This window comes from Dysidea avara, chromosome 12, assembly GCF_963678975.1.
Source record: "Dysidea avara chromosome 12, odDysAvar1.4, whole genome shotgun sequence".
Lineage (NCBI taxonomy): Eukaryota > Metazoa > Porifera > Demospongiae > Dictyoceratida > Dysideidae > Dysidea > Dysidea avara.
Window position 1 is genome coordinate 22,303,663 of NC_089283.1, and position 27,939 is coordinate 22,331,601.

The 27,939-nt window shown below is 38.6% G+C and overlaps 3 protein-coding genes across 4 annotated transcripts; 2 read left to right on the forward strand and 1 right to left on the reverse strand.

The window, feature by feature from the left end:
• The first annotated feature begins 1,443 nt into the window (after positions 1–1,443).
• LOC136240604 (cAMP-dependent protein kinase catalytic subunit PRKX-like) lies at positions 1,444–4,880 on the forward strand. The gene is made up of 8 exons (XM_066031616.1): positions 1,444–1,702; positions 1,938–2,106; positions 2,159–2,425; positions 3,179–3,304; positions 3,369–3,464; positions 3,526–3,583; positions 3,643–3,720; positions 3,767–4,880. The coding sequence occupies exons 1-8, from the start codon at positions 1,534–1,536 to the stop codon at positions 3,890–3,892; spliced, it is 1,089 nt and encodes a 362-aa protein (XP_065887688.1). The 5' UTR covers positions 1,444–1,533; the 3' UTR covers positions 3,893–4,880.
• On the reverse strand, positions 4,045–27,816 carry LOC136240590 (fibronectin type-III domain-containing protein 3A-like). 2 transcript variants are annotated; one of them, XM_066031600.1, is made up of 28 exons: positions 27,731–27,816; positions 27,382–27,600; positions 27,269–27,327; positions 26,397–26,575; positions 22,853–22,912; positions 22,539–22,585; positions 22,235–22,326; positions 22,135–22,188; positions 21,715–21,833; positions 20,222–20,349; positions 19,710–19,753; positions 12,960–13,046; positions 12,764–12,902; positions 12,638–12,703; positions 11,533–11,651; positions 11,382–11,487; positions 10,540–10,602; positions 10,336–10,487; positions 9,910–10,023; positions 9,781–9,858; positions 9,653–9,730; positions 8,985–9,077; positions 8,305–8,471; positions 8,205–8,249; positions 6,305–6,457; positions 5,758–5,924; positions 4,747–4,877; positions 4,045–4,516 (listed from the first exon to the last, which is right to left on the reverse strand). In XM_066031600.1, the coding sequence occupies exons 2-28, from the start codon at positions 27,566–27,568 to the stop codon at positions 4,184–4,186; spliced, it is 3,060 nt and encodes a 1,019-aa protein (XP_065887672.1). In that variant the 5' UTR covers positions 27,569–27,600; positions 27,731–27,816; the 3' UTR covers positions 4,045–4,183. The 2 variants fall into 2 exon arrangements, with proteins under 2 accessions (XP_065887672.1, XP_065887671.1); XM_066031599.1 differs by having other exon boundaries at positions 22,235–22,329.
• On the forward strand, positions 13,418–15,282 carry LOC136240597 (uncharacterized). The gene is made up of 2 exons (XM_066031608.1): positions 13,418–13,610; positions 13,696–15,282. The coding sequence occupies exons 1-2, from the start codon at positions 13,520–13,522 to the stop codon at positions 15,132–15,134; spliced, it is 1,530 nt and encodes a 509-aa protein (XP_065887680.1). The 5' UTR covers positions 13,418–13,519; the 3' UTR covers positions 15,135–15,282.
• Positions 27,817–27,939: the final 123 nt, after the last annotated feature.

A 27,939-nucleotide genomic window follows, 5' to 3' on the forward strand; every position in this document is an offset into this window, starting at 1 on the left:
TGCAGATGGGCCATAGCTTTAACGTTATAATTCAAATGTAGTCCTCTAATGATTAGTCTAGTAACTTCAAATTCCTTATCACTGAACACTGCAGGGGTATGGAAAGCCGGCAACATTTAAACTTAAACTTTTCCATAACTAAAATTAGATTGGCAAGTAGAAACCCTTATAGTTTAAACATTCCCAGATGATCACTAAAAAACACTAGTCTGGAGCACTCAATGACTCAAAACTTTGACAGTTACTTTTCTCAAGGTTACTGAATAGAAGGCTGGAAACACATAGCTAGTGGGCTAAGACTTCACATTTGAATGAAGAATTTCTGATGTGGAAATAGAAGTTAAATTTCATTTTGGATCATGATCATTTGAACAACTTAGCTATAAGTCATAGTAATATTTTCCTGACATAGCTAATGAGACATTTATTTCACTTGGAAAGCATAAGTAGCTACATGAGCAAAACATTTCCTATAGTATATATTCTAAATAAATAAATAAATAAATATACTTAAATGCTATACATCAGTGTATAGCTAGCCATGATCCATCAACAACTTTCCTAGTGCATTTTTTGCCGAAGCACAACTACTTATGTTGTTGGTTAAGTTTGACTATAAACAAAATCAACATGAATTTGCTAAATTGAGCAAATAATAATACCATACAGTATATTGTCACAGTAGAGTCTATAGTCCTGAAGTCCTGATCATCCGCCCGCCCGCATCCATTTGTAGGCTTGGGAGTGACCAGAAACTAAGGTATGACTTGGAGTGGCCTAAAGTAGTTACAGTATTAGAGCAGTGCATGTGTAGCGAGCTATGTAAGGATTTTTATGTAGTTTATCAGCTATGGATGCGTAGCTGGTGAGGTGGGCAGCTATTGTTAGTGGTTGCGACTTTTTTTTTTTTTTTTGGTCTCACCATACCACCAAACCAGAGACTAAGTCTGGGTCAGCCCAACCCCCCCCCCCTCATATCAACTACTTCCTCCGCCCCTGGGACTCAGAGTGTTCACTACACAAATCTTCAGTTCACGTTGGCTACATTCTACAATATAATGCACGAGGTAACTACTCCTGTACGACTACAGCAATCTTTAAAACTGAACTGCACATCTCGCTCAGTATTTCATTAATGGTTAACTTAAATCTTAAATAGCTAATGGGGAAATAGCTACGTGTGGCAGTGAAAATACATGCAGACAAAAAAATCATTAAACAGTGGCCTTGTACTCAGTGAATCAATCCAGCGCTAACTTTCGCGGTTACTAGAACCATACCCTATGGTAAAAGTGTACAGTACTACGCACACGTCAACCATTATCATGACGTCATGTACCACCCCTGGGGGAATCCCAAATAGTCTACGTTTATTATTTACGTGTACGGAATGTCCCATACTCGTACGGAATAAAATATGCATATATGTATATATTTTTTTTGTTTTGTTTTAAATGTGCATATTTGGCAAAACATTTCCCGGAACATTTAATTTCTAAATAAAGACTTCATAAAGTGTAAATTGGTTTGATTATGGCGTATGGCGGTCCTTCATCGTCTAGTGATATGAGCTCTATGACCAACGAGTTGGCACATAACCTAGGCCAAGTCTCGCTGGACGCCTCACCTATTCTTCCGGCTAAGGTAACCAAGCCGGCGCGCAACTACTCTCTAAAGCAACTGGAGATCATGGCCACAATAGGTAATAACTAATGATGTTTGCGTCACAGATGGCACCTTTTTTTAGCGTATCATTCATGACTTCAGCTACGCCCTCGACTACTTCTATGCACAAGTCGAGGCACAAGTGGTTTATAAAGCATGAACGAAGCTCCCATGTTCAATTAAAGGCTGTTTTTTTTACTGTATCCTGAACAAAACTCAGTACATACGTTTTACCACTGGAAGCTTAGCTACAGTTTATTGTTGTTTTGCAGGCACAGGTACATTTGACAGAGTGATGGTTGTCCGAGATAACCCCACGAGCAAGTTCTATGCTCTGAAAGTTATGAGCATCTCAGAGGTAATTAAACTGCAGCAAGTACAACATGTTAACAGTGAAAAGGAGATCCTATCTCATATCTCGCATCCATTTATTGTAAACCTGTAAGTTCAACCATCTGCTTAAATGTGTTTGCATTTGTTTTGTAACATTTAGAAATTGGACGCATCACGATAACAGATTTTTGTACATGTTGCTGGATTTTGTAATTGGTGGAGAGTTGTTTGCTTACTTAAGAGTAGCACAAAGGTTTACAAATGATATGGCAGTATTTTATAGTTCAGAGATCGTAATGGCATTAGACTATCTACATAGTTTAAACATAATCTATCGTGATCTTAAACCTGAAAATATCCTAATTGACAGAGATGGACACATCAGAATCACTGACTTCAGATTCTCGAAACGGCTTGAAGATAAACGGTTAGTCATATCTACATGTACATGCACAACACTGTATGCTCACATGTGACAAACACTCACACATAAATTCCATGCACATTAATCTAACCCTTATACCAATGTGGTTATTTTAAGCAAACTTTTCATAGGACAAATGTGATACTGCACTTTACTTTGCTGATCAAGCTTTTCCGACTGACATATTGACCTGCATAGATGCAATTAATATGCTACATAAAATTATTTACTCAAATTGAGTTTATTTGGTGCTCCATATGGTCCTCAATAGTATTCAAAACTGCTAAATAATAGGTTGAATAGGTCACTGCATGTTAGCTTTACAGCATTGTAAATGCCTGATTTTCTCAGCTTTTCACACACTGCAAGAAGCAGAGCTGCAGTAAACACTGTTACTACTATTGCTGTTGTGTTTATATAGAACTTTTAGCAACACTTAAAAGCCATGTACAGTGGAGCCTCTCAAATAGGACACCCTGACACTTTTAACCAAGGCACTTGTCCATGGTCCCATTTGTAAAAGTGTACACCCCTGAAACCAGGACACCTTGATAATGAGGACACTTGCCTTTGTTTTAGTGTACACACATTTAGACCCCTGGAATCAAGACACCTAGCATGGTCTGAAGGCATCCAAAATAGAGGGGTTTCATTGTACTACCTACCCTCTGTTCAGAAAGTGTGTGTGCATGTGTGTTTGTGAAAGTGTGTATTTTATTGCAGTATATCTGATGAAAGCATTTGTCTTTTATCTAGGAATTTGACATACACATTGTGTGGCACACCTGAATACCTAGCACCAGAGATCATTCAAGGCAGAGGGCATGGCAAGGCTGTGGACTGGTGGGCACTCGGGATACTAATATTTGAAATGTTGGTTGGGTAAGCAACAAGCCTACAATGTATTGTAAATATTAGTATCAATGATAATACATGTAATATTTAGCTATCCTCCCTTTTTTGATGAGCATCCTCTTCATATCTATGAAAAAATTCTCAGTGATAGACCAGATTTTCCTCAACATGTGGAATCCCCAGCAAAGTCAGTATAATAAGTTTTCAATGAGGTCACAACATGTTGATTTGTGCTGCATACTTTGCAGGGATATAGTGCAGAGACTGTTAATACATGACACTACAGAGCGACTGGGCTGCATGCGGGTATGCTGGCAGAGATAAATGTTGATTTGGTTCTATAATCATGTCCTTCTTGCTTTCAGAAAGGGATTGATGATGTCAAAACACACAAGTGGTTCAAGTGTTTAGACTGGGATGCAGCATTCCAAAGAACACTGAAGGTTTGTTGTTAATTCCCATATTATGCTTTTAGGTTGTTCCCTTTAGCCCCCAATTATCCCTCAAGTGAGACACCCTGGAGACACTTGTAACTTTGATAAATATCCAGAAGATGGTTGGCTATGTACACCGCCCGTGACGGAGCCCGAATTAGAACCATTTAAAGACTTCTGATATAATATCAAATATTTTAATCACTTTATTATTCATACCTGCCAACTATTTTTGTATAATTGTACTACACTCCCTCACTAATAAACCTACATTTTAGTAATCTTGAATACCTAATCAATTTATTCCTCTAATTGTGTTTTTTATTGTAAGTGTTTCATGGTCTGTGCTTTGTATATATATTTGTAAAAGATTATAATGATGATACAAAGTCCATAATTAACAGTTCATTGTATTGAAATTTTATTTCAATCAGATTACATGTTCTACAGGTGTCTCCAATGCTGTTAGTGTTTATGTTACCAGGTTACCAATGGTGATGGTGAGGAACACTGTTATTGAGATGATCAACAAAACCGCAATGAAGGAATATTGGTTAGTTGTCAAAGTAAAGAATTTTTTCTTCACTACTTCATCTTCTAAACATTCAGTAATTTCTTCATCTTGTGTGGTTGGTTGGCTGGTCTCTTGTAATGTTCTGTGTTTCACCTCAACGAATGAGCTGAACAAGTTATCCCTCTTGCCAACACCTTGCCCTGACAACTTGACTGCTCTAACCCGAGCTTCCACTACACTATTTCCAGGAAGATGTTCCACTGTATAAGTCATCAATGGACCCTTATATGCCTACATAAGGCAATTTAAAAAGCACATGGGTGGAACTTGATGTTCCCTACATAAACCTGAACCCTGGGTTACAACATCTGAAGTGGTATGTGCACTTTTCAATACATGTTTAAAAAGTCACAGTTTTACTAACACAGTGTCATTCATTGGATCAAATGTTAGAAGTTATCAGAAACCCGATCCCCCCAGAATTAAGTTCAGTAAATATTTTTTATTTAACTACAGCTCACCTGTGTAAACTCTCTTTCAGTATTGACCAGTCGAGTTTGTAGTTCATAAGTGTTGATAGTTCCTGCTGACCCTGGTGCTGCCTCCCATGTAAATGTCAAACTATCATGGGTTGCCCTGGTGACCATGAAACCTGTGGTAGGAAGAAAACACAAAATTCACAACTACACTTTTAATTAAAAATTCTATTTTCACAAAAGGCACAAACATACAGTGTATTACTGTGTTTAGGACCAAGCAATGGGGAAAGCTGAGTTACATATTCGACAATAAAAATTAGGTGCCATGTTCATAGAATACAGTTGGACCATTTTAAACCACCACAACTACAAGCCAAACAATTTTCTGTAACTAAAACTGAAAAGCTGTGCAGAATATCGTGTTAGTGGCAACTACAATATGAACACTGTATGGATCGACATTAGAGGAGGGTTGAGGTTTTTTAAGACCATACACTATTTCACCATTGATATACTGTTGTGAGCAAGAAAACTGAGCTTTATTTTGCTTGTGTTTATCTAAAACAACAAATGCCTGCTACTGCAAATAGCTGTATTTATTCTGTATACTTGTAGATAATAACTACCCTTTGTGTAGTGGCATTATGAACTACAGGTAGTATCAGTCCAACATGGAAGTGTTTAGTGAGCTATACATCTCAATCTGCACTAACCCTGTCACTTGAGGCAAACATTTTCTATCACTAAGCAAATAGCTGTGTTTATTTTGTGTACAAGTACCCTCATACAAAGATTGTCAAGTTGGACCTAATTATTATAGCTGTAGTGATTTGATTAGAGAAATTATCCTCGATGTATCAACACATAATGTCATCTAATACTTCTACAAACATGTACTAGTAGTCAATGATACACAATAATCATAATACTTAACACACTACTCACACAGACACACATGTACTCACTACACATACACACACTACACACACTACACACACTACACACACACACACACACACACACACACACACACACACACACACACACAAACACCTTTAGGAGCTTGAGGGAGGGACTCGGTGGTGCTGAAGTCATACAAGTCACTCCAGTCTCCCTTGCCGGACTGATTCCCACAACAAATCCTAAACTGGTAAGTTGTGTTGGGGGCCAGTCTGGTGACCTTGTAGTTCTGAGCTGGTCCTTCATACAACACCTGGAAACTGTAGTGATAGTAGAACAGCTAAATGACAACTTTTTTTCCAAGAGAAAAGATGATACACTCTGTGTCGCCAACAGGCTTTGGATTAATCTACACCAAACTCCCTTAAGGACAACGCTGAATTAATGGACCTCCATGACCACAATTACACAAGTCCCAAATAAACATAAGCCCTACAAGTAAGGATACTTCTTGAATTACACACACCTCTTGTGTGTGCATTTTTTTTGTAAAGAACACTATATCATTGATTCAATATGTGTCATAAATACGGTCAGTAAGGTACTCCAGGACACTCCTGCTTTAATTGTAAGCCTAAGATTAACCAGTTATGTAAAATGTATACATTGTGCAATTATAGTGGTAAAGTACAGAACTAACTTTCCTCTTGAGTTCCTTGTTTCCAATGTGTACATGAATCCCTTATCCTGCTTCCTTTGCCAGGACAGCTTTAGACTGTTTTGATTGGCTGCCTGCAGTTGCAAAGTGGGTGGAGCTGGTGGTAGTGGCAGAGTGGTAACTGTCACCATTGAGCTATCATATAACAACATGTTATCAATTACCATAAGACAACAAATATTGGTGAAACTAATATTTGGTGATTTGCTATAAAAATGCAGTTGGCGAAATTTTAATTTGGCGAAATGCTCTCACAGAAAAATTGGTGAATAGTGTAAGTACGATGCTGCACTGACTCGCTTTAAAGAATATTCGGGTCCTGCTTCCATAGATGCCTACTGTACTCGAATATCTGTGCTCCAATTTCTTTAGATGCTGTGCTCCAACACCCACTTTCAGGATTATTTGCTGGCATATTTGCCCTTTTATCAATGGCTACACACGAATTCATGTCTGCTGCTGCCTGCAAGCTTACGTGGAGCCACGCCCACTAATCGAGTACGAGTTCTAGTCTAGTTAGTAAGCCATACCCATTTGCATGTGTGGAACCACACTGATTTACCAGTTTCAGCAGTATCCATGAAGGTTTGTCCAAAACCTACTTTAACAACTGCTTGACCCAAAGTTTGAAAATAATATTGATGAAATTTAAATTTGGCGGTTTATTGACAAATCGCCAATTCAGTTCACCGCCAAATTTAATTGATATACGGTATATGGTCAAGCAAAAGTATGCATGTACGCATATATAGAAACAGTATTTAGTGACTACTTCATTGTGGTATCAAGCATTTCCAAAACATAACTAAGGTGTACTTCACGACCATGTCAAAGTAGGTCCCAAACATCATCTTTTGTACACATAATAACACAAATGACTATTAAATGCTAACATCAATGAAACACATCAAATATTAGCATATTCAGTTTCATTGTTATTGTAGTTCAAATTGTCAAATTGATATCCAACAATCAACATTTCTAAGATTAGAAAATGTTACTAAGATTAGAAACACAAAAACTACCTACCTAGTCTGGGCAATAAATTACATGATTATTAACATTAAAGACACTTTCTATTTAAGTCTGCACTTTTAGGAGCAGCTTATACAACAGATCTTCCTTAGGAATTCTTCTACCAACCAATCTCTTGTTTTCACCTATAGATCTCTTTAGATAAAATCAACCCAGACCTCTGTAATAACTTTGACTATAATAGCTAAAGCTTCACACGTCCAAAAAAAAGAGTTTCTTGGATATGAATATGAACATATGAATATGCCAAGAACTCTAACTGTGATCCTACAGATAAATAAGGTTTTATTGCATTTCTTTATGCAATTCACTCCTGTTGATTGCGCTACCTTCCTGCTAACCATATGATGGTACATCAAAGGAAAACTGAAGAGATGTGTCAAACATGATTTTTCTAAACAGAAAATTGCAGACAATCTTCCCTCCAGATAGTAACTGAACAATTAGGGCAACATCTAGTCACACTATAATGTCGGCTCACATGTACTCACATACACACATACATACTCATGTGCAAGCCCACAGATGTGTACACTACATACACCTACTGTAGTGACTACACAGTACACACATTGTCTCATACATACACTGTACATTTAAAGTAAAACATAATATTAAGAAATATACTGTATACATACAAAATTTTCAAAGTACAGTACGTAATTGTCTGAGGACCACTCATTTCTCTGCATGTTATACACAGCATAAAGTCAATCTTGACTGTTATTAATTTTCGAGGAGGAAAATATTGCAGATAGCCAAGCAACTACAGAGTCCACAAAATTACATCCCTCAAAAATTTGTACATAATAAGCTATATTACATCAACACAACACACTCACTATACCTGAATGGTCCCACACCAATCTTGTTCTCAGATTGAACCCTAATCCTTTGAAGAGGAGAATACGTACATGACACACATTTTAACTCTTGTGTGTACTAACTTATAGTCAGTCATTGGAGATAAGTCCTTTAATGTAGCTTCTGTTAGTTGACCAGTAACAGTTCGTATCCTAGTGCCATTTAGTTCAATATGATAGGCTGTTATTGGTGAGCCGTTGCTGTGTGGTCTTGTCCAGTACACGACCAGAGTGGAGTATGATTTGGACAACTATAAAACACCACACAAACATCTCTTACAAATTAGTAACAGATAAAACTCCTGACAAAACATCAACAAGTCTTTAATTGTACACACAAAAAAGCACATTATGTATGGCAAAGTGTTAGGAATTTATACATTGCTAAACAGTTTGCACATTAGGAATGTGTCAAATGTTAAGACCCGTGTTTCTACATTACCCTTTAAACTGTGCAACTATTAAAGAACTTAGTCCAAACAGAAACTCTGGGCTTGCATACAAGATGGACATAACATACAAAGCAGATATACAGGAGCATTTGTATTTGTAACTTCTGGGCCTACACTCTAGCATGGCCTTCAGTGTGTGTACCTTTCTGTGTCCTTAACAGAACAGTTAACAATAATTTTACTCGTAATTTGTTTTGTATAAACAGTGTTGTGTTGAGGTTGTATGTGCTTGCCCTATTTCCTAACACTAAATGAGCAAGAATTTATGTGACAACACATTTCAGAGTAGTTTACAATTTGGTGAGAACTCACAACTTTGCAGTGTTGTATGACACTGGGGGAGGATGGTAGTGTAATGAAGGATGACCATGGGCTCCAGCCACTATTGCCAATACCATTGACCGCCTGTGAACAGGAACAGTGAGATTGAATGTGCATGAGATACATACACCAAGTGACATGTACTAAACATACACACTACATATACTATAGCATGCATGCATTGAGCTGGATCCTCAAAAACATTTAGCAACTCATGGATACAATTACACACGATCTTGAAACTTGGCTCATTTGTAGCACTGCTTGACCTGCTAAAAAATATTTCATCTTTATAATTAACCTAAATTTTTCACCATACATTTCCTATGGGAAAGCCATAGAAGTATAGAAGCCATAAAAGTGCTATGTTTATTACGACCATTTCCCAAGCTTGTAATGGAGCCAAATCACAAGCCACACATGTCTGTTGTTGGCTATTTTACTGTCACCACTAATCATCTGGTTGGCTGAAATGTTAATTCTCTTGAGAAAAAATCCACTTACAATTTTTCAGGACCCAGCTCCACTTGTACATACTATACACATTGCCACACACTCTACACACATACAGATGGACACATATTACACACAGACAGATGGACACATAATGTACAGACACAAACAAGACTAACACACTACACTACACTACAGACACACACCTGTACACAGCATCCATAAGTGGTGGCAGGGCTCAGTCCCTTGATCACATAAGTACATCCACCAGTGACAGCAGCAGTCTATACCGCATCGTATGACATCACATGACATTTCTTATAACATCACTCACCTGGGGTGACATGTCATCCTCATCCTCCGACCACTTGATATTGTAACTGACTATTTTGTCACCATTATCAACCGGTTGCTATGGTGATAGTATCATTACAGAGTAAATCATGACAACAAAGGGACACACCTCCCATCTGACGGCAGCACCTGTTGGGCTGTGACTGATGACAAATGGCAAGGGAGGGGCATCTGGTGGAGATGCTGCTGTAACTATGGTGACCGGCTCTGACATGGGACTAGTCTGAAATGGTCGGTGAAAGCAGGTTACAATGCAAAATCCCAAATGTATTTATATAGTGACTTGTTTATTTAGCTACCTGATAAAAAAAATTGCCTGCCTATTCAAGTGCCTGTTTAATAAGCTCAAGAAACTTGAGTCTGAAAAGTGACTGAATTTTAAAATAGATGAGTTTCTCAAAAGTTCTTAAAGACACAGCATAACATTGTCACACTAAGGTCAACATTTTCAGTCATGTTTGTTGCAACTTTGGGGAACCCCCATGTTAAAATATAGACAAAAATTTCCCAACCAGTCCAATAACTGGTCACTCACCCCAGTACTATTCTTACAGGTGATGGTAAATGTGTAACTATATCCAGGTGATAGTTTGGTGACGGTGAAAGAATAGTTTTCACTCTTATCATTGCTAGGAGCATTATCCTGTATATCCTTTGATGTGACCACACCAACTGGCACCCATTGTGCTATGACACACCCACACATGGATCACATGATTAGACGGCATTATGTAATCACCTGATTGTTTCTTGAGGACAGTGTAAAACATGATCAGTGATCCTCCGTTGTACTGGGGTGGATCTGTGTGAAACAGACACTGTAATTACCCTTCAGTAGTGACCCAGAAAGTCAGGGAAAATGATCATTTACAGTGGTGTATTAGAGTATATCATGTGACTGCATTATTAGAGTATCTCAACCTTAAAACATGGAGGAACTCCATTTCCTTCTCTTTTGCCACTACACCCATGGCTGTTTATGCACTATTCAGGAATCTATAGCCATATTAGCACTCTTTTTAAGAGATCACATGAGGTTTTGTATTCTTAGTTTTGCAAAAACACTGACCCATCACATCTGTGAAACATGAGATGGCTCCTAACTAAAACTTAGAAATGGTAGCAGAGTTTATGCTTGGAGTCTTTTTCTGGCAAAGAACCTTGACACTAAGGTTTGTGGTCAACCTCTAACACATACTCTCTGGAGTTATGCACTTCAATGATGCTAGCTTGGAAGCTAGTGTTATTGAAGTGTTTTGATAATGTCAGTGTCCTTAGTACGATGACCAAAACTTAACTAATTTTGTATAAACAAATTTAGTGCAAAGACAAAGACTGTAATCTACATAACTGAGTCGGCACAAAAACTACCACTAAAATTCATATTAACTATTGCTATTTGTCTGAAGACTGCTGCTAACTAAAACTAAATGGCAAAACTTATTTTTATCCAATGACTATTGCTAACTAAATGTACAGTGTATATAAAACTTTAATTTTAGGACAACGTAAAAATCTGCACTCACACAAAAACATTACTGAGCTTAAGTAAAATTCTGTAATTGTACATATATAGCATACCCCAACAAAGAGTTAACGATTCTTGCTTTGGCTTTCCTTTTACCCTTGGCTTTGCTGTAGCACTCGGACAGACAGAACGAGTATTGAATGTAGCCACTGCACTCCACTGAAACACAAGTGATGTATAATAGAAGTTATTGACTGCCCTAACCTGTCCTGCTCCTCCAGCTGTGATGGCACACACTCTGATCACACAAGATGTCCCGGGGGATAACTTCTTGATTTCACACGAACATGCCTCACCATGGTAACCCTCCCTAAATACACCACCTACAGCAAGTATAGTAAGTATGTGAATAAAGTATTTCATATGGAATTATAATTATATATTTTTTAGGTCTGAGAACAAAATACCCACACAAAATTATTAGCTTCTTATCCCCACCTGTGTTACCATTTTACTAATAAAGTTCGTCAATTATTGGAGGCTGAATGCAGCTAGCTAAGAAAATTGCTAGTTTAATAAAAACAAATCTACCTAACATGAGGATTGTTGGATGAGCAACAAATAATTACAAACCTAATTTTTAGCACAGTAGTTTTCAAGGATCAGCCTTGATGAGTTTATTCAAGATAAAATATGTGATCTCAAACAATAACGCCAGTTAACTATATATGGAAATTGCTAGCTACTGTATAAGCAGAAAATCTGACAGAATTAAATTTGGCGTTTGGCAAAATTTTACTGAAATTGTCAAATTTAAATCCACCAATTATCTGGATGGCTAAAGAGATTGAAAACATGGAGAAATCCAAGTTAACCTATGCAGTTTATTCTGACAAAAATCTAGCCAAAATTGGAGCTACTGAGCATGGTCCCACAGCTGCAGCCAATCTATATACCTTTCAGATTTTATGTATACAAGCCAAAGCACCTGCAAGGCATTCTCCTACCAAGTTACTCTCCTACTGATGTATCCCAGATAGCTACTGTAGCTACATTATTTTGTACTCGTGGTAACCTCAGCCTAGGATGCAGCTATAATGCTTGAAGCTCAACTTGGAAGCTATCGCTTGAGCTGCCATGACTATCACTTGGACTTTCATGAGATGTCATTATTGCCATCTGAAATTCCCTAATGTGGGCCCCTGCGAGCAAGAGGGAACCATCAAATCAGATAGACATGTTATTCAATCCACCAAATATTTTATAATATTTTCCTATCAAATTTTCTGCTTTTTTGGTATGCAGGGACACACATTGTAGCTGTATACCTACTACACACATGAATACAATTGAATGACAAACAACTTACCTGAGTCAGTACTGATTTCCAGTCTATAACTAGTAATAGGTGAACCCCCATCATCTTTTGGAGGCTCTATAGAAATTACATCATATTAAAACTCACGGGTATTTCCCAAGGGAGTTCCCCACTTACCCCACTGTATATGTAATGATGTTGAAGTTACTTTCTCCTTCAAACCAACGTTGAGAGGGCACCCAGGTGTGTCAGGTAGTGTGACACACTCAGTGGCTGCACTGTATGCCCCTACCCCTGCACTGTTGACAGCACAAACCTGCAAATGACATGTCCTGGTATGTACCATGTAATGTGAGTTGTGATGATGTCATACCCTGAACTTGTAGGATGACTTCCTCTGCAGCTTGGAGCAAGTGTAGTGTAGTTCTTCTCCTTGGTAGATCACACGAAATCCATAACCCTGTAGTAAGGGTAGATGATATTGTGAACAGTGTATATATGTGACCAGATTTGCGAAAAGGGATCTTCCAATTAATAACGGATCTTCCAATTAATAACTTAAGATTGGAAAAAGCTATTGATTTGAAATTTGGTCAGTAGTGAGTACCAACATAGCTTAATGGATGGATGGAGAAATTTCAGGTTTATATGTTATGGTCTCCCAATTTCATAGAATTAGATGTGTGTGGAAGACCCCTTTTTGCTTAATCCAGATAAGGTTTCCTCTATACTTTGCTGGGGTTCTCAGTATGTAAGCCAATTTGTAATGTGATTGACACCGTACCAATACCACAGCTATGATAACCTACCCACAAACTATTCTATGGTTGCCTTTATTCTATTAGGTGCTCACTAATTGAAGGGCTGTTAGTACAGTATAGGTGCAGGTAGACCTATTTATTGTTGAGTTTGCTGCTGGAGCAGGAGTGACACATGAAGATAATTTTGTTGATTACAGTTTTGTTGTTCGGCATTGCCAATTCCCAACCACTAGGTGTTACTGATGTCTTTGTGAGCAGTGGAGGTATAGGAGGAATCAATTGTAGCTGTAATGGGTACTGAGGGGTTCTAGATACATGCCTGTCATACATGTGCATGTATTTCTAAAGGTGATCATCCACGTGGAGTTAATGGTGGTAAAGAACGAGCAGTATCACACATTGATAACAGTGGGATACTTGGTAATGTGTTTATGGCACAACAACGCTCTAGTGACCACAGTAAACTGTCTGCTCAGTTTGAAGGATTGCAAGATGTACCAGGGGTTTCTTATGGGCTATATATTTTAGAGTATCCAACAAATCATGATGCACTAAAGCCTTGTGATGATCTTGGTGACATTTATGATCCTGATGGCAATCTAGGGACATTCAATTACTCTGAACGTTGTCAAGCTAATCATTTGCATTGCGCCATTGGGGATTTAGTAACCAGGCATGGTGGTTTTAATAGCACTGATGGCTTCATTAACTTTGGTAGAGATTACAACCTCCCAATTTATGGACCAAGAAGTGTTGTTGGACGTAGTATAGTGGTCAGAAGGTTTGATGGTGATGATAGTAACTTGGCATGCTCCAATATTGAAGTGCCTACACAATCTCGAGTATTGCGTGGACGGTTTTCACATGTCTTGAGTGGAGATGTATTAATAATATTACCTCGGTATGATTACTTTGACTACACTAAAAATGAAAGGACACTTATTTTTATGAACTTGGAGCGTACTGATGCTGGACCACCCAATACAAATATGCATGGATGGCAAATACAACATGGTTATGCTGACCCAGAAAACATGTGTGACAGATTACATCCTGTTTTAGGTCGACGAATAATAGGAGAAGATATATGTTCACAATCATATCATCATACCTGTCCCTTGGGTGACCTCACAGCCAAGTGTGGGACACTCTCTGTGGTCAATAGACATATGAGAGCTTTCTGTACTGACAATCAATTGGGACTAGTTCCTTTTAGCACTTTGAACCAGACAGTTCTCAGAATTTTAGCACCATTAAGCAATCTCACAATGGAGTGTGTCCAATTGGAGGAACAACATCCTTCTGGAGCTATTATTAACTTTCGTAACTTGAGTACTCAGCCTGCTGTATCTGTTGATGTTGTCTTCTCTCAGTTAACGCAGTTTCATCCAATTTATTATCGCACACACATAATAAAACTTAATGGAGATGCAGCTAACCTCATTGTCTATGATGGTGATAATCCTGACCTTAACACTTGTACTAACCTTGGAGATGTACTTGGAAGAAAAGGTACTGTAGCTAACCCCAGAACCTGTGATCAATTTCCAGCAGGTGAGCTCGGTCCAAAGATTGGCTGCTTGAAGGGAAAACAAGAATTACATACTTACGGGCTTACTTCATCAATCCCAATAAGTGACATCATTGGTAAACCAGTGGCATTAACTCGACTAGATGGGACCATTTGGGGATGTGGTAAAGTACAGGATTACTACAATGCACCATACTCACTACCAGATAATGTTGTTGACTACTTGGATATTTGGAAACCACTTTCTTCATGTTAATGACAGTACTATGTATATGTAGCTGTACTTTAATGCTGTGATGCCTTTGAAATGCTTTGCCATGAAGTATGTATTATTTCATTGTAAATCTTGTAAGACATACTAAAAGTATATAATTTTAATCCCAATACAATGTTATCATACAACTTGACAGATACATACAACTTGATAGATATGAGTGTGGTAGTGACTTCTATCCAGAACATTAGGAAACCAGTATTAGCATTAGTTGAACTCATAAAATACATAGCACATGTAACGTTCCTCTATTGTGGTGCCTAAACTAACCACACCAAATTTTCTTGTATCTCTCATTTGTCCTTGCCACACACTGGAAGAAAAGGCTTATATTGCCACATGCCCCACTTTAAAGATGTGCAACAGATACAACTAAGAGTGTACATGTTGAATACCTTACTAGTCTTTGGTTGTGATGATCGATCACAATAACAATACATGCAGTTGTAACATATCTACATGTGTTGCTAGCAGCCCACACACTTTAATATTTTAGAAGCAGACGTGTGCCCCTCAGCTGGCTATTGGCCAGCACGTGCCCGGTTCTGCACAGCTAATCTGTATTGAGATATGGCCATCCATGGATTTAACCTGTAATTGTTTTGGGAAAATTGTGTGTGCACAAATGTCTGTATGTACCCACCCATGTGAGCAAACGTAAAAGCAAGGCTATTGAAGTTCTACGAAGGTAAGCATTATGTTGAAGTGGTTGAGCTTATGGTAGGGGCAAGTGTTTCCAGACAAAGTTTGCACATGTATTAGAAATTCGCTCATTTTTTTTTATTGCTGACCACTTATTTATTGCTAATTTTATGTTACATAGGTAGGCATAGAGGAAGATGAATTGCAGACCCACCTCAGTGTCAGCAGGATAGTGATCAAAAACAGATCAAAATACTCTAATAGAGCATTCAGCTAACTCTTAAAACAGTCAATAATGAGTTACCCACCTGCATTGGTTTGGGATAACTTCCTGAAACATATAATTAACAATAAGTGGCCTTGGCATTAATTACAAACTGTATGCAAGACACATAAACACTTCAGGATGTGAAGTACACTCCTCTGGTGTCTTTGTATGGTTGGTACGTACGTGTAGTGAGTGCATGTATGTGTGTGATCAGTCTTTTTTGACACTACGTTAGTTGGCGCCTCTACATGGCGACCTCTGGGCTGGAGTTAGACACTGGGAAAGCCAATTATCCACATTTGGCGTCATGTGTAAGCATGTTTCAGATATCATTTGTGGTATTACCTTTCTTGGGCTTGCAATCTCTTGTTTTTGTACCGGTGAGTGACAAGCTTTTTAACATGTACAGGGAATGAGTTAATGTTTATGGAATGTTCAATCTTTGACTGAAATTTCAGACGACGTTCGTATTAATCAGAGGAATGGTCCTCCTAGTGATTGAAAATTTAATTTGTTGGTGGGACAGCAAGAGGTATAGTTTCTGTGAATGGAGTTCGGGAGATGAAATGGTTTGGTTCTGATGTGTGGCCTGCTGCTGATCATGTTACATTCTGGAAGGTCGGTACCACAATATGGTACTGCTGTAGTCAGGAAGGAAGGTGTAGGAATTATTTTGAATCCCGAGCTACAAGTGAGGTGTGGAAGGCAGTCAGCTCCAGATTGATTGGGCTAGGGGTTTGTATGAGATGCAACAACATAAAACATAATTTTTAACAATACGTTATGCACATGCACCAACTGCAAAGGCTCCTTCCTCCAAGTGTGAAGTCATCATTCCTTGAAGAGTTGCAGGATTGTTCCTCAACTGGGTGACTTCAATGCACATGTTGGTGTATATGATGACGATGATGAAGTATGATCTGGTGTGTTTAGTAAACATGGCATTGGAGTACGTAATTTGGCTGGTGAATATTTGCTTCAACTCTCTGTTATGAACAGTTTTTTTAAGAAGAGACATTATGGTACATAGATACACCCAGCAACTAGAATTTGTCAAATGATTGAATTTGTTATTATGAGGACCAGCCAGAGGAACTGTTGTATGGATGTGTAAGTAATGCAAGGAGCTAGTTGCTGGACTGATCATCATATGGTAAGGGTCAGAGTATGGGTATCACTTTCCCAGTCTGTCGGTGTACAGAAGTGTCCTGTACCATTTGCTGTGCATACGTTTTCAAGGCCAGGCACGGTGGATGAGTATGTGGCATCTTTGGAGGGGAAGTTGTGTGATGGGAAGTTCTCCTCTGTGACTTGTGCTGAGGATAACTAGAAGGAATAGCAGTCTTGCATTGTAGTTTCAACTAAAGATTATACTGGAAAGAGCTATCGTTCAAGCCCAGAATGGGTTAATCCCAGCTGAAGCCCGATGCTTATCAAAAGTTTCTACAAGATCACATAAGAGAACCTTCAGGAAGTTACAGAAGATGGGTAAGGAGGATTGGGTCAATAATGTGGCTGCTAAAGGTGAGACAGCTAGAAGAAATGGGCAGGTTAGGTGGGGTAGCATGCGTAGGTTGCAGGAGGCTCACTCAGGTCACAGACCAGTACAGACTGCTGTGGTTTTGAAGGCTGATGGCAAAGTGGTTAAGGGACCAGAGGAAGTCATAGATCATCATTTAAAGAATTTCAGAGTATTTATGATGAGGATGTTATTGCTGCTATGCCTACCCTGCCACCACTGCTTCACTCTGATGATCCTCCTACCATGGAGGAGCTGAAGGAAGGCGGTCTGTCTGGTATTTTGCCAGAGTTGATTTTGTTTAGTGGTTGTGTTCTGTGAGATAAGCTGCTTGCATTAATGAAGGATGTTTGGAGTTTTTAATGCATGGAGGGATGTACTTATAGTACCAGTACCAAAGGAAGGTCAATCATGTGATAATTGGTGTGGCATTAGTTGCTTGCTGTTTTGGGGAAAGTCTTCGCAAGGATTGTCCAGAAACGTCTGCAGATGATTGCCAAGGGACTGCTCCCAGATTCTCAGTGTGGCTTCCATAAAGGTAGAGGATGTACTGATATGATATTTGTTGCAAGACAACTGATGGAGAAGACCCAGGAGCATGGTGATCACCTGTTTTTGCTGTTTGTTGATTTGAAGAAGGCATAGAACTCTGTACCTAGGGATAATCCTTGAGAAGTGTGGTGTGCTCTGTAAGATGTTAAGTGTAAACAGGTCCTTTCACGAGGGAATGTATGTAGGAGTTCGGGTAGGTGCTGATGTTTCTAGTGGATTTGAAGTCAAGAATGGCCTGAGGCAAGGATGCATGGTAGCCCCCACACTTTTTAACATCTATTTTAATGCTATGGTGGAGAGATGGCTGAGAGTACTGGAGTTGTACAAACATAGAAGGAGGCTTGTACAAACATGGAAGGAGGCTGGTAGGAGACCGCAATGTTAGTTAAGTCTAGGTTGCAAAAGATCCAAGTTACTGAATTGCAGTTTGCAAATGATCTTGCACTGTATGTTGCATCCCGATCTGCTTTTGAATCTGCTGGAAAGAGCTTTGCTGTAGGGGCAAGTCAGTTTGGGTTGACTTTCCAAAACCAAGGGTATGGCTATGGGGGCTGGTATTGATGATGTTGCTCCACTGAGTATGGAAGGACATGAAATAGAAATGGTGACTGAGTTTACTTACCTGGGATCATGTCTGTGTAATGACGGAGAGGTCACTAGAGAGGTGCTATGTAGAAATGCGAAACCCTCTAAGGCATTTGGTAGCTTGTGTGATGCTATTTTTATGAATAGGACTTTTTCTGTGTCTACCAAAAGAAATGTGTATAAGGATGTTGTGTTGTCTGTTTTAGTTTATGGTGCAGAAACTTGGGCAATAAATGCTCCTGATGTAAGACAATTTACCACCTTTTATAACTGTTGTGTCCGCACTATTTTGGGTGTGTCTCGATACCAGCAGTAGAGGGAGTGTACTACAACTAATCAGAGGTGTTTGGTATGCAGTGGTCGATTGCTGATTTTATTATGGAGAGGCGCCTTCGTTGGCTTGGTCACCTTGGTCATATGAGTGATGATAGACTGTTTAAGCAGCTACAGTTTTGAGAACTGCAGAGGAAGTGGCCAAGAAACGATGGAGTGCTGTCTGACCTGAAGGCCATCAGTATTGAAGTATGACTGAGTGGACTAAATTACACAGTGCTCAAGTAAGTGAAGTGGCACAATCAAGGAGGCAGAACACCTGTGCTGAAAACTCTCTCCAGCAAGGAATTATTTATAACTGTTTCTGTGGTCAACAGTTCCACTGCCAAGGACATCTGACATGACATCATCACTTTGGTGGAAAACAGTTTGTCACTGGTCCTTACTTAGGACCCCGCAATCACTGAACTCAACTTCAGTGGGCAGCATCAAGAGGTCAAGAGGTGTGTGTGTGTGTGTGTGTGTGTGTGTGTGTGTGTGTGTGTGTGTGTGTGTGTGTGTGTGTGTGTGTGTGTGTGTGTGTGTGTGTGTGTGTGTGTGTATAAATACATACATACATATATAACATTGCCTTATGCTTGTACTAGTACTTAGTGTGGTGTGACACATGCAAAGTGCAACAATACAACAATAAACAAGCTACAATATCAACACTCACAGCATCCACATCATCCATTTCTAGTTTATAACTGGTGATCAGTGCTACAACAATAACAAAAGTGACTCACAAACATCTGAACAAATGAAACTTCTTAGGAAACTAGAAAACAACAAAACAATGATCTGCAACTCTATGTAATTTGATGTATTCCTAGTGGCAACCTACAAAGAAACGTCATCTCTCTAAGCCAGCCAATTTTGAAGTTCCCCATTGAGAATCATATGGTGATCTAATGCACCCACTTCCTAGTGTAAGTAAGTCCCAACGGCCTAGTTGTTCTACTACAGGAATTTTCTACATGTCAGCTAACTGAAAATAAAACTCTGACGCTGTTTGCAAAGTCACCTTAAAACGATGTATTTAAAATTTTACGCAACAATAAAATTATGTAATTTTAAACTACTCTAATAGAGCACTCATTATTTTAATACACTCAGTTCACCAAAAGATAACCAAGGTTCCATTGTATGGTAAAATTGGACCAGAGCCCAATGTCCACTTTTCATTACCTCCATTATTATCAGGTGAGCTCCACCTGATGGTCACATGATCCACTCCAGGATCAATGCACTCCAGGGTGGGTGGGGCTTCAGGTGGTGCAGCAGAACATGTGTATGTCACATGGTCACTTAATTGACTGTAACAGGAAGAGAAGAACAACAATACAAGATTGTGCTGAAGTTACATATGAATAGTGGAACAGCGTATGTACTACAAGGGAATTGTGACTTGGGTACATAGATTTTAAAATGTGCATGCATTTACAAATCCTTGAATGGATGACTACATCTGTATCTGATTTACATGTATATACACAGTACATGTGGATCAACATTTTTATAAAGTATGTTTTGCGAAGAGGGAGGGGTCAGAAAAGTGTCTTTCATAAAGGTTCCGAACACCTTAGCAAATTAATAGTATGTTTCACAACTTTTACCCTCCATTAGTGACTTAGTCAATCAGTTATTAAAATAGTCTATAAATTACCCGTTGTTAACAGAGAAGTAATGACTGCTCTATTGGAGAGTATCTTGGTCTAATTTTGTCTTAGTTCGTTTGTGACTACTTGCACACTAGTGTAAAGCCATCTTAGCACTACTTTTAAATGAATCGTATAACCACCATTTTCTATTCTAGATTTACAAAAACTGACCTGCTGGATTCGTGAAACATAAAATTGATTTGGCATAAGTATTTTACTTGGCAGGCAATTTTCTTAACAAAAGTTGTTAAAATTACCTTTCTGCTTGCACAAGAATATGCCATGTGAGCTTCACAAAATTCCATATATGGCAGAATTACACCCTGTTCACACTATCCTGGGGTTAGCCAGAGTGTTTTCAATTCGGGTTATTGAACTCGGGTTGGCACTTGTTCACACTACTGCATCTGACACAAGCTCGATAGTGCGAGTGCCAAATAATAGTTAGCTAAGACAAGCGCAAGGGCTTTTGACTATTTAGGCGCTTAATAAAAAGGCACTAGAATTGTAGCGAGGAAGTATAGAATCAGCTGAAATAAGCCGTACAATGTTAGAGACAAAATGTTTAAACTAGTGGATGCTCCTTTCTCCAGGATTATCAACGCTTCGTTTGAGCGTAATTGTCACAAAGTTTACTAGACTACGGTATGTCACAGCATTTTGAAGAACAGTCTTAGAACATGGAATATACTCGCTGTGTGGCCAACAGAAGCAAGTTCACACTGTACGCTATCCCAAGCCAACTCGGGGCCAACCCGTGCCAGCCCACCTCTCCTTGTCACGCTGTGCTGGACCCGGTTCGGCACGGCTCGATTGATTCACACTGTAATTTGTTTCAAGCCATGCCGTGCTCTACCCAGGTTAGAGAGTAGTGTGAATGGGGTGTAAAAGTTAATAATTTCACTACTTCACACACTGGATGAGATTAACATTCACAGTCAACACTTAGCGCAAAACAACTGGTTATTCACTACAACAATTTTTCTTTATTTGGCTCCAAATAATCTTCACCATACTCACCTCCATCCAACCTCATTTCTAGCCTTAACTCTAAATTTGGTCAGTGATCCAGGAGTGAATTTGTGTTGTACTCTGAACTGCTTCTCCTTGCCACAGTACAGCTGCTCATAATCTGACTCCTAGTAATGACAGCAAATGAGTCACCCCAAGAGTCTAGCTATATATTGACTGTATAGTTAAGAATGTACAGCATGTTATAGTAGTAGAAACTAGTACAGTAGAAAACCTAGTGTTTCTATTCTGCTATTTCTCCTTCTAGGTACTATGAGTATAAACTTCACTTCTAAGACACATGCTGCTCTATTTTTGCATAGCAGGCAAGTCCTCAAAGTCATTTTCACAAAGCCTTTCATAGCAAGCCATTAGCTACAATACAAGTCTTGCAGAGAAAATTGATCAAATGATGAGTCTATATCTTACCAAGTTCCATTCCAGGCAGTACTCAATAATTGGAGATCCATTGTCATTCGGTGCCTGGGGTAGGAATAACATGGAGTTCACAAGGTTGGTCACAGCTTACATTCCATCGGATGGTAACTGATGATTTGCTCTTGGCTGCAATCTTAGGAGCTGGAGAAGTGGATGGTGCCTCAGCCGGCAGTGAATAATGAGCTGCTAAAATGTGATAAGTTAGTACAGTAAAAATAAAAATAAAATAAAAAAACAAACAAACACCAATGTAGGACAGATGAGTACACGCACAGACACACACTTATACACAGACAGACAGACAAACACACACACGCGTGCATGCGCAAACACATGTACACATGTATGCATAGCACACACACACGTGCGCGCACATACACACACATGCCATTTACCTGGAGAAGATTCCAGGGAAGTAAACTCTCCAGCACTAGCTGTGACACTACACGCACAAGATATATGTCACACTTACAAACTATACCATACGCAAGAAAATTTTAACGTAAGAAAAATTTGACGAATTCAGACTTCAGCAGATTTGACGAATAAAATGTTGATGAAAATCAAGAAATTGTAGGCAAAACCTGTACTTTTAAGGGCGCTTATAAACATTTGACGAATTTAAATTTGACGAATTAATTCGATTCGTCAAATTCGTCAAACTTTTTTGTCAAAATTTCCTTGTGTACGGTACAATATAACTAATTACCTGAAGGAGTACTCTCCACCTGGCTTGAGATCCTCCACAACACAATTATCATCTGGTCCACTATGGAGTACATTACACAAATAATAACACTTCACTTGTGCCAGTATGGAGTGAAAGCACTAGAGTGCTTCGACAAACTAATGTTTCAACAACCTGCTTTAGTATATAACATATTTTCAAAATTACCAAAATGCAATTACATTATAAATTCGCCAAAGTCCCTACAATGTTGGAGTTTAAAAACATTGCTGTGTACGTAAATGAAAACAAATATACTACTACTATATTGTCACTGCTGATCCAACAATATCAGAGCTCCTGTGTGGCAAGCACATTATATGTGTTACCATTCTTAGTCAGTTGTTCATTCACTACAGAGAATTACATGCATACTGACAGACCTATATCCCATGGTCTACCTGTTCCCATGGACACCTTCAATGCACAATTTACCAGTGTAAATAAGGTTAACAGACAAGGAATTCTGGGATTAAATGAATTAGAACCCACAATTGATAATATCAAGGGTAAATTCCATTATTTACTCTTGATAATATGCAATGCCATTGCACGTGTGCACATGATCACTACTTGCAACAGTTGCTACTTGGAATTACTGGTGTGAATCCTGAATTCTGTCTCAGATGTTGAATCCGCCTTAAGCATGCCTTGTTTTTATCCTAACATTGTCAAACCCTGACTTAACTATGCATGCTCATGCACTTATATTAACACACTTGGCAACCCAGGACATGAGCGCAGTCAGGCTGCTTGATATGTCCTATAGTAAGAGATGCAGCAGCTAGATTCCTGACTGAGGCAGATGAAGCAGGTGTACTTAGCACCTATAGCACACAGCAATATCCTGGGCTATCCAATTCAAAATATGTATATAGTGTTAGTGTATCCTGTGTAGTGGGAGTTAGTGTTGCTCCAATAATCGGATCGGTTATCGGAAAAACCATATATCGGCTGTGTTTTTTATATATCAGTATCAGATCGGCACCAGGATGAAAAAAGCAGCAGATACAGATATTAGGGCTGAGCGATACTACCGTTTTAGCGATATATCGCGATATTTTGAAAGTATCAATATCGTGATATTTTGTTATTAACTATCGTGATACCATGCCTGTACATTACTGTCATTAAAAATCCATTTGTTATGCAGTACTAGGCTAAGAATCCTTGGAAATGATAAAGTCCACCCATCTGGTTTCCCCTGCAGAGAGGTGTGAACACCATAACAACCTCAAAGCATGAGTTACAATAACTGTTACTGTAAACAAGGATGATAGTGGCTAGTTTGTTATCACCTATAAGGACTTCCTGCAGGAATGCTGAGCAATGTAGCACCAGCTATGATTGACTTATTTGTAAGTATCGTGAACTATTCAGTATCGTGAATAGTGGCTTTAGTATCGATCGTGATACTAAAATGACAGTATCGCTCAGCCCTAACAGATATGTGAATTTATTTAGAAACACAAGTTCATGTGCACCAATTGATGTCTACAAATGTAATGAGCTGCATTTTCCTGTATTATAATGTTGTTAATACTGCTTCAATGCAATGTCAGCTGTTGTTGTAGCAATACTGCCACTGTAAACAAGCTAAAGTGGTCCTTCACTAGTAAACATTACTACAAAATAGACATGTTGTACTATATCAGATCGGCTACATTTATCGGTTTGAAAATATTATCCAATATCGGTTATCAGAATATCGGCAAAATCTCATATCGGCGCAACACTAGTGGAAGTGCATGTGGGCAAAGCCAATGTAGTAGGCTGTTATAATAGTACAGTCCCAATGATGTGTATTGAGTACCATACTGTACATGATGCCATTGTACCTGTGATGTGTACACTGATAAGACATTTAGCTGATTAGCTGGTACTGAACATTATATAACAACTATAGTATGTACAAGTTGAGCTGGATCCTGAAAAACAGCTAAAAATCTCAAGAGAATTAACATTTCAGCCAACCAGATGATTAGTGATGACAGCAAAAGTGTCAACAACAGACATGTGTGGTTTGGCTCCATTACAAGATAAGTAAAGGGTTCTAATGGATACTATACTTTATGGCTTCCCCATAGGTAATAATGTATGATTGGCTGTAAATATTGTGTCAGGCATTTGAACCAAAAAAAAATTTAACAGGTCAAGCGGTGCCAAATTTCAAGATCGTGTGTAACTGCATCCATGAGTTACTAAATGTTTTTAGAGGATCCAGTTCAACGAATACATACTATAATACCAACAAGTAATAATTCAACATGTTTTATTCATACTTTCCATGTGAGGAACAAAATGTACATTTTTCCATACCCTAGCATGGGAAATTAGACACTAAACAGAAAACATATAACACAGTTGAACACGTATCTGAAATTTCAGCTAGACAAAACTAGTGCACTATTCCCAGCTCACTGTCCTAGAAACAGATTGTATTTGACAACATGATGACTGAAAGCTGAAGTGGATAAGTCCTCAAGAAGAACTCTCCAAAGAAAGTCACCCTTAGAGCTTTACAGTGACCAGCACTGAAGGTCTGACAGCAACATGTGCTGCAGCCTTTGGATTACCTAACCTAACAAACTGGAACTATAGACTTAAACATTACTTAACCTACAGTAGCTAAAATAAGATGAAACAGAAAATAGGTAAAGAAAGGAAAAAAAATCCCTCCTACCCCAGGATTTGGACTGATATGCAGGTGGCCAATATGGATGAATACTTTTGTTTGGTAACAAATCCCACTCAGTTAATTTACCAATAATGATATTATTGACGGTGTAGCAAGTTATTTTCGAAGCAGAAAATTTTGGCAAAATCTAGGTTGTAAATTTTGAAGAGTGCATATTTCAAGTCTGAGTGGATTTCAAATAAACTGTCACAAATTACAAGGTACATGCTTGCCAACAACTGATTTAATAATCCTTATCTTTAAACAAAGGAGAAAACACTGGTGGAATCTTGAGAGGAGCAAATTCTAATCAGCCACCGGTTCGATTATGCCTACACTAGAATTGCAGCAGATGGCTAGTCTGGCACCGCTGCCCCTTTGCTAGCCCCATCCTGAATCCGCCATTGCATAACAATAATGATGGAATCTAATTCTCCAAAACCACGTTTCTCTCACCAATTACATTTCACTTTGACAGGCATATAATTCTATATAGTCACAAGACCCTCCTGATAGCAAACGGGCAGCTGCGCCTGACAAACAGATGCTACCAATTCTAAAAATGGAAATTCTGGATCAGCTATTTACTGGCTACTGACCTATTACCAAACTAAAACACAAGTGATTGTGTATCCACGTGTGATCATGTGAAGGAAAGTTACTTTCGAAAAACAGCATGCACTGGGAATTTATGTTCAAAGAAAAAAGCCGCTGAAATATCTGAAAAAAGACCTTCGAAAATTACCTGCCATACAGTAATGATAATAAAGGTGACCCTTGCAGAACAATAAAACTTTAGTATATTATCTTTAAAAAGTAAAAACTGGTTACTACAAGATATCCACTCACCTATACACTGTTGTGATGGTTTTGTCCTTAGCAGTCATCTTAACAGAGTAGACCACCTTAACATCACTGGGTAGCAGGTCCTGTAAGTTATCACTGCTCTTCAGCTTCTTACTATACTGGTTACTAGTGAGCTCCACGTGTTGCCAACTAACACGCACTGAGTAGCCATCTCCCTTCACCTGTGTACAAGATACCATTTAAAGATGAGATAGAGATAACATTTTTGTAACTACTGTCCCAAATAGTACGAGGATAAAGTAAGATCAATCAACCAATCAATTTGGCCCCTGGCCAGTCATTGTCTGGTATTTGGCTGATAAAAAGTATTTTTGGGTACAAAAAAAACTTTAGTACAAGTGCCCATGCAGAAAGGTTTGAGGAATCTGGATCACATTCCATGAACTTCACCGGAATTTGGGTAGGCCAGTGTATTGCAGCATTTGCTTGACATAATTGCATCATAGCATTTTCAACCTGTTTCCACCTGTGTAGGTAGACCATATCAATAATCCAATAACATAATTACAATTCTTATATTACTAAGGGAGCCTTCAAAACTTTTAGACAAAAGAAAATCAATTGTTATCAATACCATAAACGGGGGAAGCTTTGCTAGGCAAAAGTTTCACGTTTTTGCGGTTTCAAAGCAAATCGAAAAACTTTTCCCACTAAATCAAGTGTACTATATAGCTCTTTACTACAATACTTTCACTGTGAATAGTCTCGGTAAACCTTAACTGTAAAACTTTGCCCATTTACAGTATATCATAAGATTTGGTACAGAATCCTCAGTTCCTTCCACAAAGCAAGTTATAAGGGAAAAGGTGGCCAAAGAGACAAACATTACACCTATCTCAATACTATACACTCACCTCTGGTTTGCTAACATATAGTTGCTCACAGATCTCTTTCTTCCTTTTTTCTAACATAGCTGGAAATTCAGAAAACATGACTTGTGTTTGTATGGTACAATCTATAGCCATACCTGCCTGTTGCTGTCGTAACAATTTCTCCTTTTCCTCTCTTTCAGCTTTGGCTTGCTGGGCAGCTGACTGACTATTAAACGGGACAATTCTGATCCTGGCAACAGGACGTCCTCTGTTTCCAGCCATTGGTATATTAAACGTCACATCTTGTACGTTTGGTTGTTGATCAGATGGATTAGAAGCCATTTCAATTCGAGCGTTTCAAATATTACAAGAGCCTACACCAAGATTGTAATAAGTCATGCATTTTGTAAACATTCACCAGTACGTGAAAGGAAAAAAGTAGTGAAGTGTGAAAGACGAAATATTAAATAAACACACTTAACGCAACAACACATATTATTTTACCTGATGTGTGCATCAACAGTTGCTTGTGAGCGGGTAGAAAGATCGAAACAATGATCGCGGAAATATTAGAATACAATCACTCGGAGCTGCATTCCATTTAGCCACACCTATCATTATTTACTTGTATTGTGTGTAGTTTTGTATATAAGTATTGATGTGTACGTGTTTGTAATGGTATGTATACTCCAGTACGGAAGAACGGTTTTGCC

What these genes read in the sequence shown, in the direction of transcription:
- LOC136240597 (XM_066031608.1), top strand. Translation starts at nt 13,520, where the DNA reads ATGAAGATAATTTTGTTGATTACAGTTTTGTTGTTCGGCATTGCCAAT. An exon ending in TGTCTTTGTGAGCAGTGGAG is followed by an intron (nt 13,611 to 13,695) that starts GTATAGGAGGAA and finishes GTATTTCTAAAG; the next exon opens with GTGATCATCCACGTGGAGTT.
- LOC136240604 (XM_066031616.1), top strand. Translation starts at nt 1,534, where the DNA reads ATGGCGTATGGCGGTCCTTCATCGTCTAGTGATATGAGCTCTATGACC. An exon ending in GGAGATCATGGCCACAATAG is followed by an intron (nt 1,703 to 1,937) that starts GTAATAACTAAT and finishes GTTGTTTTGCAG; the next exon opens with GCACAGGTACATTTGACAGA. An exon ending in CATCCATTTATTGTAAACCT is followed by an intron (nt 2,107 to 2,158) that starts GTAAGTTCAACC and finishes TGTAACATTTAG; the next exon opens with AAATTGGACGCATCACGATA.
- LOC136240590 (XM_066031599.1), bottom strand. Translation starts at nt 27,568, where the DNA reads ATGGCTTCTAATCCATCTGATCAACAACCAAACGTACAAGATGTGACG. An exon ending in AAATGGATGATGTGGATGCT is followed by an intron (nt 13,047 to 19,709) that starts GTGAGTGTTGAT and finishes CCCTTACTACAG; the next exon opens with GGTTATGGATTTCGTGTGAT. An exon ending in CTGAAAGAGAGTTTACACAG is followed by an intron (nt 4,517 to 4,746) that starts GTGAGCTGTAGT and finishes TGCCTTATGTAG; the next exon opens with GCATATAAGGGTCCATTGAT.